We start from the raw sequence: 16204 nt of genomic DNA on the forward strand, positions 1-16204 counted from the left end.
AAGTTAGAGGTGAACCAAGTATAAATTTCTGATTTGCAGAAGGTGAAAGAGGAGGGAGGAAGAGAAATGTTGGGTTTGCAGGAGAGGTAGACCTGGGTGTCATCCGCAAAGCAATGGTAGAGAACTGAATTTTTGAAAAATGGTGCCGAGGGGAAGGAAGTAGATGATTAAAAGCAAGGACAGAGTCCTGGGGCACACCTGAAGTGACTGGGTAGGGGTTGGATGAGAAGGACTTGAGCTGGATGAACTGCATGCGGTCTTTGAGGTAGGGGTGGAACCAGTCTAGGAGGGTGTGGGCGATGCCAATGGAGGAGAGTTTATTGAGGAGGATTTGGTGTGAAATGGTGTCAAAGCCAGCACTTAGGTCAAGGAGGATGAGGAATAGGAGTCAGCTGGAATGAGGAGGTGGTGATGAAATGGTGATTTTCAATCAAGCTGTTTCAGTGCTGTGGAGGGGACAGAAACCGGACTGGAAAGCCTTGTAAAGGCTGGTAAGTGATAAGTGAGAGTGGAGCTGGGTGGTAACTATTTTTTCAAAGACTTTGGAAATGAAGGGTAAATTGGAGATGGGGTGCAGGTTATTGCAGTTGTTGAGGTCCGAGGTAAGTTTTTTAAGAACAGGGGTGAGAGCTGCAGTTTTGGTCAATGATGGGACAATGCCGGAGGAGAGAGAAGAGTGGATATTGGAAGAGATGAGGGGAAGCAGTGAGGAGAGGCTGGATTTGACCCAGGTTGTGGGGAGGGGCTTGAGCTGGTATGTGGAGGGCTTGGAATTATGAATGGGAGCTGCAATTTCTGAAGGGTCGGAGTGTGAAAGAGGAGAAAAACTGACAGAGGGGGGAGGGTTCAGGTGAAAGGTGGTAGTGGATATTTGGAGTTTTTTCAGTGAAATACAGCATTAACATGTTGCAGGTGTCCAGTGAGGAGGTAGAGAGTTGGGTGGCGGGAGAATTTTGTTGAGGAGTGAGAATAGTGTTTTGATATTTCCAGCATTTGATGTGATGAGACCGTTTTTTTTTTTGTAGAGACATTAGAGTTGTCATCCTTGTGATTTAATTTCCCTGAGCTGAGGGGTATACCGGGGACAGTTGAGGTAAAGGAGAAATTTTTTTTCAATGTGGCTAGGGAGTTCTTCTGGAGGTGACGTTCTGACTGGGGACCAGACAGCTTCTTCTCTTCCTGGCAGACCAACACAACATGATTGGGTCTGCCAGGTTGGACCGGCATCCTTGCCACCGTTGGAGCCAAGACAACACCAGGTAGTGATCAGTTGACAGCTCTTCCCACAATTGATCGACCACAAAGTCGATCATCGAACTACGGCCTTGGGTGTCGTGGTGTCAACTGTGCATATGGATAAACTAACACTTAAATATGGTGTTCATTATAGACACCATATCTGTGAGGATCACAGCATTCCAATAACAAAGCACAGTGCCCATGTGAGTGATGTAGTTCTCCAGCAGAACAAGGGAGTCCCAAGCATCAACCATCGCCAAGGGCTCCAAGAACATGGGCACTCTGAGCTGTGTTTGGTGCACAGGCACAAACAATAATCAGAACACATCCTCCCACCCAAAAGCCGACTGAGGCTACCCACTCATCCACTGGGTTGAACCCCAACATAAAGGCACCAAGCTAGGTGACAAAAGGTATGCCCACACCCGCTCTGTGCCAGGGGCACAGAGCCCTTTGAGGAGGACTGGTTCCATTGTCTAGGCGAGCCCGACTATGTCTAGTCGGAACCTGTCAACCTGGACACACCAGCTCAGGCTCCTTTCATGCCAGAGAGGCGATGTTCCACGTCTCTAGGGCCGGCTTATGCAGCCGGGGACCGAATAGCTCAAGGTTCCTGCCTTCAACTGCCACCCAGCTCATATTACACCCGATTCGTAGCCCCTCCCACAGGCAGTGAGACCATGGAAAGGGGAACCCACATTGCCTCTTCAGGCTGTGAGTGTAGGCCCGGCCACCAGGTGCTCAGCATTGAGTTCCACCTCCAGACCTGGCTCCAGACGGTGGCCCCGTTGACTCAAAAACATGGTCCAAATATGTTTCTCATCATACGGGGTTCTTTAAAGTAAATCAGAATGGAATAACAGAATGGTGGACAAGATTCATTGCAGCCAGTGACAGTGATTGCTATTCCATCGGTGGCCATTGTGAGAGTATGGCCACAATAAAAACAAATCAAGCACACCTTTATATGTCAGGCTTTTAAACCATTTAGAAATGGCTACACCAATATCCAAGAACGCCTGTCACGTATGTACTGTATGGTACTTTATTCTACAGCAAACTCAGCCCTAGTGTGGAGCAACATGTAAATTGTCAGAGAGCAAAAAAATGCAAAGCAGTCAGACCACAAGCACAAACACAAATTGAGTCTTACTTTGGCATTGTTTTCAGGTGGTTCTCTCTCAGCTCCAGGATTCGAAGTTTGGAGAGTCTACCAAAAACAAACACCCAAATCTTTATTTCCTTCACTCTCTTCGTCAGGTAGAACAAATAGGCCACAGTTGATTTAGTATAACTATATAAAAAAAGCCAATTTTCTTGTACTACATATACAATATTTCATTACGTCTAGGACTAATACGGTTACAATGATGATAACGTTCACTTTAAAAGAAAAATGAAATGCCATCCAAAATTATCCACATGGAAAATTAAAGACCCCATTGTCCGTTTTTATTTAGTCAATATCATTTTGAATTGAATCCCATCCATCTATCCATCGATTTCTACAGAGTATCAAAAAAGTGCATTGGTGGTTCAGTGGAATTCTCGCTTGCCACACAAGAGGCCGGCTGTGTCTGCAGCTGGATCAGCATTAGAAACACTGCACAGAAAGGTCTGAGCTTGGATGTAAACGTTGGAACATTGACTGTGAGGGGGGTGAACCACATGCCCCACTGCGATGCCTCAATTGGATCGCACCAAGGAATAATCATCATCCATCTGGAGTCTTTATGTGACACCCACTATCAAAGCCTGGGCGTTAACAGCAGTGAACCCGGTGCCTCTTGCACCCAAAGCAAGAATCATTCCTATTAGAGTAAAGAGGCCCAATCCTACAGTATCTGTACACTAAGGTTAGATGAACTACTAATACACATGCCCCAAAATACATAATGAGTGGAATAATATTTGGAATGTTAATTTCCACAGAGTTTCGGCTTAGAATTTGGTCATTTCAAGCCAATCCATCATTCCCAAAACACTGAAAAAAGCCCCTGGTAAAGGAAATCAATTCCAATAAGTCTGTCACTCAAGACAGCACACCATGCATAGAATTACCTGCCAAAGTTTCGCTGGCAAGTACTCCATGAAGGCATCATTTAAGAAGAGCTGAGTCAGATTCAGGAGCTGCGTAAAACCATCTGGGAGCCTGTGGAAGGCAAGAAAAAAAAAGAGTGAGCACTCTATATCCAATAGAAGGCATGACAAATAAGACCATGACTGTAATTTCTAGTCCATATTTCAATTTATATCAATTCTATAATAGATTTACTATTACATTAAAAAAAAAATTAATGCAAAGATAAAATGCTGTACATTGTTGTACCGCTTCCAGTCAAATTGGCTAAATATTACAGTATAGACACAACAGTCATATCATTTGTTCCAAGATGTCTGATGCTATCTTACTTGGTGATGGGGTTGACGCTGGCCTCTACCACTGACAGGCCTTTACAGCATTTAATATTATCTGGAAACTCCTGGATACCTGTTAGAAAAGATACGAGGTAGAAAAAAATAGGCGACAAGAGAACATTGTGGTTATACATTATTCAGATAGTTCCATCTTTGTTGAGTAAGACATTAAGATAAGGTTTTATCAACTCTGAAATGTGATTGTTTGAAAGTTGTAAAATTACTGTGATTACAAGATTTAATTGCACAGTGGTTAATTACTGTGGCTCTATGAGAAAAATCGAAATGCTGATGTTGTTTCCCAAGTCCTTCTTTTCCAATTCCTCTGTCTTCTTAATAAGATTGTTATGGCAGTAGAGATGATCAAGATCTTTAAAGCTGAGGAAAGAAATAATTGTGTCTTTTGCTCCTGGGCTGCTCCAGCAGTGGAGAAGTGGAATTTGTTTTCAAGCCACTGTGGTATAAATAAATAAATGCCGCAGTTTCCACTAAGCAGGACAGTTCAGTTTAGTATGGTGCACATTTTTGTGTTTTTCAATTTTAAAAGGGATCCCAAATATCCTAATCACACTGGCCAAGTTGTCGGCACCCTTTCATTGGCGCACCGATCACTTGTGTAGCTCGTTTGGTCAACAGAGGATTGTCAGTTTGAAGCCAATAGATGAGAGTAGAATGCGAAAGGGGAAAAAAAGCTCTTTAAACACTATAGCATATTAAAAATAGTTTGTGTTTCTTTAAAAATACTTTCAGTGTACCTTGTCACGCTTTCTTTATTTAATGGATGGCATTAGATATTGCCGCGTTACAACGTTGTCATTGTGGTGACCTACAAGAGGGAGACATTCACCAGGCGTGTGTCTCTTCAAGGGAGGGGCAAGAGATGAAAGATTCAAAGAGGGTTGTTGGCTTCAAAGGGAGTGGTTGGCTGTTTGATGTGAAAACATTCAGTTTGTATGTGTAGACATGACTGGTTCTCATGTCCACGTCTTGTTATTTACCGCATCTCCACATCATGTTATTTACATACTGTAGCTGACACAACTTTAGCTATTTCATACACACACGACTGTGAAAACACAAGCCAGATCATGTTTTATTGTTCAGTGGTAAACTAAACTTTATTGCATCACAAAACACTAACAGAATCACTATTAAAATTATGTTTTTTTTTAAATAACTTCAAGTACAACCAAACTCAGTTTTGCTCCTGCTGCCTTTTTAAAAACGTTGTTTTAGCGTGCATGCATGCTACTGTATGTTTTAAGATAGCGTATGTTTTACCATGCCTGCGCCCAATAGTATGGTATGCCTTATGTATGTGTTAAATACAGAAATAGACTCCGTAACTGAGACTCCGCCTTTTAATGTGGTGCGCCATATGGCCGTGAAAATACGATATGTAGTCCCGAACTGTGGCGATACAGCGTTTAACTGATTTTCACCAATTCAGTTTTCCTGACTTTTTGGCCGTGGCTAAAATGGGGTCCAGTGAAGCACTTGGGCCCCACCATGAGGCACCCTTCTCCTAGTATACAAAAATATGACCACCTTCATTTGCATCAGTGGTTAAGTGGTGCAATTCATTTCATCCATCCATCCATTTTCTGTACCGCTTCATCCTCACAAGGGTCGCGTGCGTGCTGGAGCCTATCCCAGCTATCATTGAGACAATTATTTATTGATTTATTTATTTTTTTCATCTATCCTATTACAACCCCAATTCCAATGAAGTTGGGATGTTGTATTAAACATAAGTAAAAACAGAATACAATGATTTGCAAATCATGTTCAACCTATATTTAATTGAATACGCTATAAAGACAAAATATGATTTAACGCTCAAACTGATAAACTTTGCTGTATTTAGCAAATAATCCTTAACTTAGAATTTTATGGCTGCAACAGATTCCAAAAAAGCTGGGACAGGGTCATGTTTACCACTGTGTTACATCACCTTTTCTTTTAAGAACATTCAATAAATGTTTGGGAACTGAGGACTCTAATTGTTGAAGCTTTGTACAGCTTGATGTACAGCTTCAGCTGTTCAACAGTCCGGGGTCTCCGTTGTCGTATTTTACGCTTCATAATGCGCCACACGTTTTCAATGGGAGACAGGTCTGGACTGCAGGCCGGCCAGTCTAGTACCCGCACTCTTTTACTACGAAGCCACGCTGTTGTAACACGTGCAGAATGTGGTTTGGCATTGTCTTGCTGAAATAAGCAGGGGTGTCCATGAAAAAGACGTTGCTTGGATGGCATCGTACTGTATATACCGTTCAGCATTAATGGTGCCTTCACAGATGTATAAGTTACCCATGCCATTGGCACTAACACAGCCCAATACCTTCACAGATGCTGGCTTTTGAACTTTGGGTCCATAACAGTACGGATGGTTCTTTTCCTCTTTGGCCCAAAGGACATGACGTCCACAATTTCCCAAAACAATTTGAAATGTGGACTCGTCGGACCACAGAATACTTTTCCACTTTGCATCAGTCCATCCCAGAGAAGCCGGCGGCGTTTCTGGGTGTTGTTGATAAATGGCTTTTGCTTTGGATAGTAGAGTTTCAAGTTGCACTTACGGATGTAGCGCCGTAGTGTATTTACTGACATTGGTTTTCTGAAGTGTTCCTGAGACCATGTGGTGATATCCTTTACACATTGATGTCGGTTTTTGAGGCAGTGCCGCCTGAAGGATCGCAGGTCACGGGCATTCAATGTTGGTTTTCGGCCTTGCCGCTTACATGCAGTGATTTCTACAGATTCTCTGAACCTTTTGATGATATTATGGACCGTAGATGATGAAATCCCTAAATTCCTTGCAATTGTACATTGAGGAACATTGTCCTTAAACTGTTCTTCTCTTTTCTCACGCACTTGTTCACAAGGAGATGAATCTTGCCCCATCTTTGCTTGTGAATGACTGAGCAATTCAGGGAAGCTCCTTTTATACCCAATCATGGCACCCACCTGTTCCCAATTAGCCTTCACCTGTGGGATGTTCCGAACAGGTGTTTAATGAGCATTCCTCAACTTCTCAATATTTTTTTGCTACGTGTCCCAGCTTTTTTAGGAACGTGTTGCAGCCATAAAATTCAAAGTTAATGATTATTTGCTAAAAACAATAACGTTTATCAGTTTGAACATTAAATATCTTGTCTTTGTAGTGTGTTCAATTAAATACAGATTTAAAATGATTTGCAAATCATTGTAATCTTTTTAAATTTAACTTCTGTGTCTCTTCATGGGAGACTCTACGCTGGGTAGTGTGTTCGTACTGCAGTTTCCTCGGACCGGGGGGGCTGGGGGGCCTCTGCACAATGTGGGGAGGCCCCCAACGGTGTACCCCGGTCATGATGGTCTCTGCAGTAGCATCCTCTGTGGCTACGGGCTGTGACACCTTTCGGTGTGGATGGTTCCCACAGGTTGTCTTTACTCACCTAGGATCCTTAGTGCCTTGCCATGTCTCCACATGCAATACACTCTACTGTATTTGTTTTTAACCACAACAACATGGTGCAATTGGAAGATGGAAGAAGCGGATAGACACAAGAAGGGCTATGCAGATTAAGATAGATACAAGAAAGATAGATAGATAAATATAGATATGAAAAAATGGGGGGCCCTTCTCAAATTCATAGTTTCCACACTTTAATGTTCAAGATCATCAAACAAATGTAAGTATTCGTCAAGGATAACCCAAATACACATAAATTACAGTTTTTAAATGGTGATTTTGTTTATTAAGGGGAAAAAAATGATTAAAATCTACCTGGCCCTGTGTGAAAAAGTCACAACCCTCTAAACCTCATAACTGGTTGGGCCACCCTCAGCACAACAACTGAAATAAAGTTTTCAAAAACTGGCAATGAGCCTTTCACATCTCCGTGGAGATATTTTGGCCCACCCTTGCTTAAAGAATTGTTTTAATGAAGCAACAATGGAGGGTTTTCGAGCATGAATGGACTTTTTAAGGATTATTAAATTTTTTCTTTTTTTTTAAGCCATTCAGAAGTTGACCTGCTGGTGTGTTATGGATCGTTGTCCTGCTGCAGAAACCAAGTGCGCTTCAGTTTGAGGTTATGAACTGATGGCTGATCATTTCCCTTCAACATTTTCTGGTAAAGAGCAGAATTCATGGTTTCATCAATCACAGCGAGTCGTCCAGTTCCTGAAGAAGAGACCAGCCCCAGACCCTCACACTACCACCACCATATTTGGCTGTTGGTATGATGTTGTTTCTGAAATGCTCGGTTAAATTTATGCCAGATGTAACAAGACGCACACCTTCCAAAAAGTTCAACTTTCGTCTCATCAGTCCATAGAATATTCTCCCAAAAGTCTTGGGAATTATTCAGATGTGTTTATTGCAAACCTTTATGTTCTTTTTGATCAGCAGTGGTTTTCGCCTTGGAACTTTGCCATGGATGCCATTTCTGCCCAGTTTCTTCCTTATTGTTAAGTCATGAACACTGACCTTAACTGAGGCCTGCAGTTCTTTAGATGTTGTGCTGAGTTCCTTTGAGGCCTCCTGGATGTGGTGTCGCTGTGCTCTTGGGGAAACTTTTGTACGTCGGCCACTCCTGAGAAGGTTCACCACTGTTCCATGTTTTCTCCATTTGAGGATAATGGCTCTCATCGTGGTTCCCTGGAATCTTAAATGTTACAAATGGCTTTGTAACCCTTTCTAGACTGACAGATGTCAATTACTTTATCTCTCATCTGTTCTTGAATTTCTTTGGATTCTGGCATTTTGTTGCAGCATTTTGAGATCTTTTGGTCAACTTCATTTTGTCAAACAGGTTCTACTTAAATGATTTCTTGACTCAACTGGTCTGGAAGCAATCAGGCTTGGGTGTGGTAATTTGAAATGAAAGAAAAAATTTGATTGACCACAGTTAATTAATGACTTAACAAGGGGGCATTACTTTTTCACACAGGGCCAGGTAGCGTCGAATATTTTTTTTTCCTGAATAAATAAAATCACCATTTAAAAACTTCATTCGTGTATTTCATTTTTACTAGGAAAATCAGATTTGTGTTTGATGTTCTCTATGCAAATGAGGCTCAGCGTGCGCGAGCGTGGCAGATTAGGACTGGATGGATTTATCAACAGACATTACTTACTGGTGTGCGTGCGACAGGTGCCACTACGTTTGATAAATGCTGACTTTTTTGGACTTACACATATTAAATGTCAGACGTACGAACAAACTTAGAACCTGTTTTACCCACTCTTTGATAAATGAGGGCCCAGGTCTTGAGGCAGAACCACTTTCCTGAATGCATGTACCTGCGGTGCTTCATCTCTTTAAATGGATTCTTATGCCCCTTAATTAACATTGTACAGCACCATACTCTGTGATAAATGTTTCCCAGTTGACAATACGTGGTCCCTTCTCAAGGTTTCTTCTTTTCTCACCAAATGTTTTTTTTTTTCCCTTGCCCAATTGGGGATTTATCAGTCTTTGTCAACTGTGGGCCTATGAAGCCCTTTGAGACTTTTTTTGTGATTAAGGGCTACACAAATACACTTGACTTAAACATTAAAGTGGGTAAACTATGCAAAAAATATAAGAATTTGAGTAGGGGGCCAATTGTTTTTTACTGCACTATATCTATGTACTGCATTGATGACGGCTTGGTTCTGGTGCTGTTGCGGCAGCCGCTGTCCATCTGGGAAAGCCACAAATAGGTTTTTTGTGTGTGTGTGTGTGTGTGTGAAAGCTCATATGCATTTAAAATGTCTGTTGAAAGCCCTGCGACGACCCTGTGAGATATATTGCAGCCACCAGAGGGATGAAGTGGATGTATTTTCGCAGCTCAAATATGAAGGGATGTGTAGGCATAAGAATGATATGTGTTATTTGATTGACAGTTGAGCGAAGCGTGGTTTCAGCGCATTCAGTGGACACACCCACAGCGTTTGAGAGGTGACAGAAAGGCGAGATTTTCCACCATTTTCAAGCCTCATTTTAACTACTTTGTTTTGGGTTGTTAACAACACTCGTCTCTGTGATGTGTCAAATTTAGAAGACTTTTTTCACTTCACATGGACTTTAATACAAGCCAGTTGCCTTCAAGAAAATTATGAAGCTGTTATTTTCATCTAAATGGACCACATATTGTAACTCAGGTACTAACATCATCATCTATTCCAGTGGTTTTAGAGTTTTTTTGTTTTGTTTGTTTGTTTTGTTTTGGAAAAAAAGTGTTTTACCATTTTTACTTATGTCAAGCTCTTTGAGGTTAACCAGGCTGGCAATTGTGGTTGGAAGGTTGGAGAGGTCGTTATCAGGCATGCTCAGCTTCTTCAAGGCCTGGCAGCTGAAGAGTTGCTATAGAAAGAGGGAGAATAAAAAGGAATAATATTAATATATATATATATATATATATATATTATAAATACAATTTATATTAATACATTTTAAACCCTATCCCAAAAATGTACTACAATGACACAAAAACATCAACTAAACTTTAGGCATGCACCTTCTGATGTTTTAAAATATCACTGCCATTACAGCTGGTATTGTACACTTCAGGACAACTCCCCGGTCACTCATTGCGCAGATCACAAAACCAATCAGCAGTGCACACTGAAAATTATTTCGCTCAACCATGAGGACAAAAAATAAATAAATGCCAACATTACTAAAAGACTGTTAAAATCCCATTTCCAAAATATACAGAATGTAAGACACAATAATGCATGCCTAATTGTTAGCATATACTGTACACATTTGTAATAGTCAGACTTTATGACAAAGCATGAAATTGGTGGGTGCGTCCAAATTTGCATATAAACATTATGTACATGCCATTTTAGACAAATACGAAAGATCTCGGAAAGTGCATGTAGACTGGCATTCTAATTTTTTTTGTAGTTCAGGTTATGGTGCCTGTTGGCTCATTCACTGCAATGTGACAAAGTAAAAACTGTTTCCTTTCCTCAACTGTGATCGTGTATATGAGTCAGTTGAATGACTGTGCAAATAACAATTTTGCTGGACGTCACTGGGACAACAGGATACAATCACAGTGCAGCTGAATGCGGCCAAGAAAACCCATGTGTCCGTTGACGGTGACTATGCATAGTGCAAGACACATTTACAAGTGAAAATCATTAATTATTGAAATGTTCAATATGAATATACTTTATATGTTATTATAAATATATTTAATATTAGAATGTCGATGAGTTTTTGCATTATTGTATGTGAGCATTAAGGTAGCAGACGTTGAGTGTTTAATTATTTGTTTCACAAGTCTTTTTTTACAGTAAACTCCAAGGCGGAGTGACAAATAAACATCTTGAAGCAAGCACATATTGTCGGGCTGCACAATAAATTGAATTTTAATAGTGATCATGATTTTGGCTCCCATGATTAAATTAACCTGATCGTCCGCAATTTTTTACTTTTGGTGGTTCTGCTGCATATCTAATCGAGCACTTTCTCAACCAGTCGTCCGCCAATTACCAGGGGGTGAATGCATAGTTTAAGGCCTTTTCACACGGCACTTCGTTTTGTTAGTGTTCACGGCTGGGCAGAACTTCATGAAAAATATCGGGGTGAAATAAAAAGGGAAATTACAGCTGTCGAGTTCTATGCAAGCATGACTGACCTTAAGCAGAAAAATGGAGCGGTACCTGTCCTTGACAATGCACTATATTGACAAATATTTCAAATGACAAGTTGGTGCTTGGAGCCTAATGTGACTGCCTTTTCTGTGTAAACTGTAATTGTTTCTTTTGGATTCCATTTTGGATTGGATTTCATGATTACACTCTGTAAAAGCATTTTTTTTAGCCCTTTGAATTTGAACTTATTGAACAGTTATTTTAACTGTTCAATAAGCCTGAACAGCCAGCCTGTATAGGCGTTTGATGCTGTATATAAAGTATACTATACTTTATCACATTTCTTAAAAGATTGGTTGAAAGGTTTGCTAAAGAGAAAGGATGTTGGTGAGAATTAAAGCGAAAGTTTGGATATTTTGAAAGAGTTTCGCTGGCTCCATTCAATTAAACATACTGAGCGAGGGGTCTACCTTGTGTACATTCTGGTCAGAAGCTTTGCTTTTTCATCCAGAGGCACATTATTTATTATTTATATAGTTAAGTATTGATGTATAACACAACATTTCATAAATTTTCAGTACCGCTTATCCACACTAGAGTCACGGGCGTGCTGGAGCCCATCCCTACTGATGATGCAGTAGCAGAACCAAACCAGGGTTCAAGATACTTTGGCAGGGCTGGATCTTAAAACCACGACCTTAAGGTTTGAAATATGACCACTATACCACCTGAGTCAAGTTTCTATTAAACTCTCTTTTTATAACTCATCATTTGACTATTAGGATGCTTTCATGCCAGTAATTTACTCTCTATGGTCTGACTCAAAAATGTGTTATGCCCACTGCACGGTACCATTGGCCTGACACTGCTCAACTAGTGATGACACTTTTCCATTGGAAAACACTATATACTTCAGGACACCACGAGGTCATATATACAAAAAATAAATAAATAAATAAAAAGACGTGTATGGTTTTCTCGCTTTTCCACTCTATTATTTTAAGTGGAAACCCAACCATAGAAGTAAACAGAGTCGGAATTTTGCTGTGGAAAAGTGGCATTATAGGTCAACAGCCGGCAAAAGAATGTAAACAGGAAGAAGATTTGGCTTACACACTTAAGAAAAAGTATTAATAACCAAAACATGGAACATGAAGATAATAAAATAATAATGACTTAACTATCTGGACAATCTACCAGGCCATAGTCGAATAGATGAGGGTAAGTTAAGGAGGTGTCTTGAGCAAATTATTATCCTACTAAAAAAAATGTGCTGCTGCAAAGTTTAGCATTGATGTTAATTGTATGCATGCTAAACTCAAGATATGTTCTGGTAATCAGTGGGAGTTTAATTTATAACATTTCAATCAATTGCCCATTCGATCAGACTGAGGTCGGATTGCTTCTTCACCACAATTAAACCACGTCAGTTTGTTTGGAACCGGATGAACAAAACACCAGACTAAACAAGACACACCAAGGGGGGGGGGAACAGTTTGCCCAAGGACTAAAGCGTGCTAGTGTGAAAAGCCGCTAAGAGTTGAAGAACTGAACACTAGGTTAGTTAACTATTAAATAGATATAAATAAATAAATAAAATAAATGGAGTCTCCAAACTACAAGGTAAAATTGAAAAGCTCATTTCAAAGTCAGAAATCCAATCCACCAGACATGTTGGACTTCAGCTTTACCTTGGGTAGTTCCTCAATCTGGTTGGCATCCAGGTAGAGCTCCTCCAGAGTTCTCTCAAAGCTGAAGATTTCTTTAGGGACCTGCTGCAGGCTGCAGTGAGAGTAGTCCAACACTGAGATCACTTCCTCTTCCCCACGAAAACAACGGCATGGCACTAGCCGGCCAATCAGCTTCCTTTTTGTGCTCATTTCTAGACACTGTACTATAGAAGCAAGAAGAAAAGAAGACCATTCAATTAAGTGCATCATTTTATACTGCTTATACTGTTCATGGTAGTAGACTGTGGGCATAGGTGGGGTACACCATCAACTAGACTGTGGGCATAGGTGGGGTACACCATCAACTGGTTGTTTCACAACTGATAGTTTATGGCTGCAAATTAAATTTTCTAGAAACTGTAATTTCTGGAAGGACTCCTTACGGAAAAAAACTAAATTCCGGCTTGAAATACAAATGCATGAATCGGCTATAACAAAGGGGCACCATTCCCATGCCCTAGATATTACAGATGAAATTCACAACTTTATCCTAAATTACTATGATTGATCGGCATGGAACAACTAAAGCTGAAAACCACAACTGAACAAGTGTATGAGGTACAGTGTTCTTTTTTTTGTATGCTTCATTTTTATACATGTGGAGACACAGAACTGATGTGACTTGCCAAAAAGCTCCAGTTTTCATCTCACATGGCACAATCCAGTCTCATTCATTTCATGTTATATCAGTGGCCATTGTGTTTTGTTGTGTTTGTTTTTCAACAGAAGGGTATCAACAATTTTAACTGTGTCGTGCATGAAAATAAGACCGTATCTATTGTGTAACAAGGAGGAAGCTTGGTTATTTTGGGGGGCTGCTTTGCTCCTTCTGGCAAAATGTGTCTTGAAGATGCAGGGCTCAATTAAATTTCCAAAGTATTAAGGCATTCTGGCGTGAAGTGTGCTGCCCAGTGTCAGAAGGCTTGGTTTTAGCTGCAAGACAATAATCCAAAATACAGCTCAAAATAGCCAACAAAGGACTACCCTGAAGAACCCTGATCTAAATCCTATTGAACATCTGTGGAAGGAGCTATAACACAAAGTCTGTGGAAGGGTAACTTTGAAACCTGAAACAGTTAGAGCTTTGCTCACAAGGAGTTGGCAGAAATGTTGACAGGCGCACAAGTCTCACTGACAGTTGCAGAAATGGTTTGATTGCGGTGACTACCTCTGAATGTTGTGCAACAATACCAAGTACCATAAATTAAGGTCAGTTTCCTTAATTTGTTTTTAAAGAATAATTTGATTGGACCACAAAAATAAAGCAATTCTAAATTAATCACATTTGATATTTTTCATTTTTTATAATTATGTTGGTCGGTTTAATGTTATTTCAGTTATGTTATTGTGCATTTTTTTCTTAAACAAAAAAATACTAGAGCTGACGTGATTTTTTTACGCGACGATATATATTGTGCTCTGAAACAAAAACAAGAAAGCATAAAACTTGCTCTTTTTTCATCTCTAATTTATTGTTTTTACAATTTATAATAGCTTCAGTAGAAAAGAAACTATGCTCAATAGAGCACAGAACTATACTTAGTCATTTGTGTGAGGTCTACCTGTATTGAAGTGTACACTAGTATTGAGCAGGTTAATAGTTCTGCTAGACTACAAGTTGAAATAGTGTATTTTCTTGCCTAGTTATACCGTAGTATGTACTTTAGTATAGCCATTAGCACATTCCTAACAATATGCCTTTGTTTTTCACGAATCTGTTATTTTATACATTTTAACATGCATTCTATGCAGGTATTTGAGTGCATGTGCAGTGCAGTCAATTAGTTAATTACCGTAACATTGGTGCCATTTTCCGTTAGCAGGTCTATAGCTTTTTCATGAATGTATGTTAGCATTTAGGTAGCGGGCGTGCATTGTTTAAGTCTTTGTTTTACAGTTAACTACAACTGGGAATGACAAACAGCTTGAAGCAAGCATGTTTGTCTCTCATTTGGAGAAGGGTTCACTGTCTTCCAAACGGCACAAAATCAATACTATAAAGACAGGTTTTTAAAGCAAGGTACCCCAGTGACTATTGTGCACATGTAGCCCTACATTCATGATGGCGATACTCAAACGATATATATGGTGCAGCTCTGAAGGATACCAACAATTTTGTCAAAATGTGGAAATTGTTCTGAAATTAGAACAAAAATAAAAGTCAGACCGTGTCTGATAATTAATCGTGTTACAGGTTAACACACAATTAAAAAAACAGGTTAACGAGGCAGTCCTGAAAGAGAATTCATCTAAAAAATGTTGCACAATTTGAGCGGTTACTATTAATACACATCATCGGTGCAACCCAGTTCTTCTGTTGTGGAATCACGCCTCCATCATATCCAAATTTAATGGCCTGTAGCAAGTCTCTTGTCTGCTTTCTACACTTGCATTTATTTGATACTCCATCACAAAGGCCGCACAAACATGCCTTCCTTTTGCAACACTGAACTTCTCCACAACATACACTCCTACATGGTTAATGCATGTAACAACAAGCATTTCATAACTTGATTTAATAAGGAGCTGATTTAATTTAAATGTATTGTTTGTGAATTTTAAAGGAAAAACGGCAATCGTAGGCTACTCACGTACGGTATTTATTGTTATTAAATTAAAGTGCTAGACCAGACTTTTTTCATAGCAATATGAAAGAACTATGACCACTGCGATTATCTTTCTTGTTTAATGTGGAGACAATAAAGCTGGCCATGATGAGGATTGAAGAGAAGAGACGAGTTCATCGTATTGCAAATAAAAAGAGATGTCAGAGAGGAGCCGAATAGAACAGGGAATAAAGTGTGAAACCGGCATTCAAAGACTTGCAGTTTTATCTTTTTATTTCACACACTTATCCCCAACTACAAATGAGTTGGAGTGATAGACATATGAACTTGAGCAGTGTGAGGATGGTCATTTGTCACAAGTCTGGCGAAATCAGATAAAAAGACTACAGAAACAGCAGCGCCTTTTATCTTAAAGAGCTCGACCAATAATAATCAATAGATCCTTTTCCGCAGTCATGCTCAAAGCACACATAATTAGGTGTACAAGAATTTGCAGTTTGTCCACAAACGTCTGTGAAAAAACTGTCGATTATCTTTAGTAGTTCTCACACCTTGGATGTCAGTGCCTGCTTTCACTGTTTTAGGTTTTATTTGTGTATAATACTGTATATACTGTACATACAATGACTATTACGTAATGAAAAAAATAGGGGCTTAACAAAACATTG

At 39.9% G+C, this 16204-nt stretch overlaps 1 protein-coding gene across 1 annotated transcript in view; it reads right to left on the reverse strand.

Annotated features, from left to right (window-relative positions):
- Window positions 1–16204, reverse strand: part of lrrc7 (leucine rich repeat containing 7) — an 82261-nt gene that overhangs the window by 33376 nt on the left and 32681 nt on the right. Inside the window, 5 exon segments of the mRNA XM_061684139.1 lie at window positions 2393–2458; window positions 3311–3391; window positions 3652–3730; window positions 9878–9995; window positions 12931–13133. Of these exon segments, the coding sequence (XP_061540123.1) occupies window positions 2393–2458; window positions 3311–3391; window positions 3652–3730; window positions 9878–9995; window positions 12931–13133 (547 nt within the window).

The sequence above is a fragment of the Phycodurus eques genome, chromosome 8, assembly GCF_024500275.1.
Source record: "Phycodurus eques isolate BA_2022a chromosome 8, UOR_Pequ_1.1, whole genome shotgun sequence".
In the NCBI taxonomy this organism is placed as follows: Eukaryota; Metazoa; Chordata; class Actinopteri; order Syngnathiformes; family Syngnathidae; genus Phycodurus; species Phycodurus eques.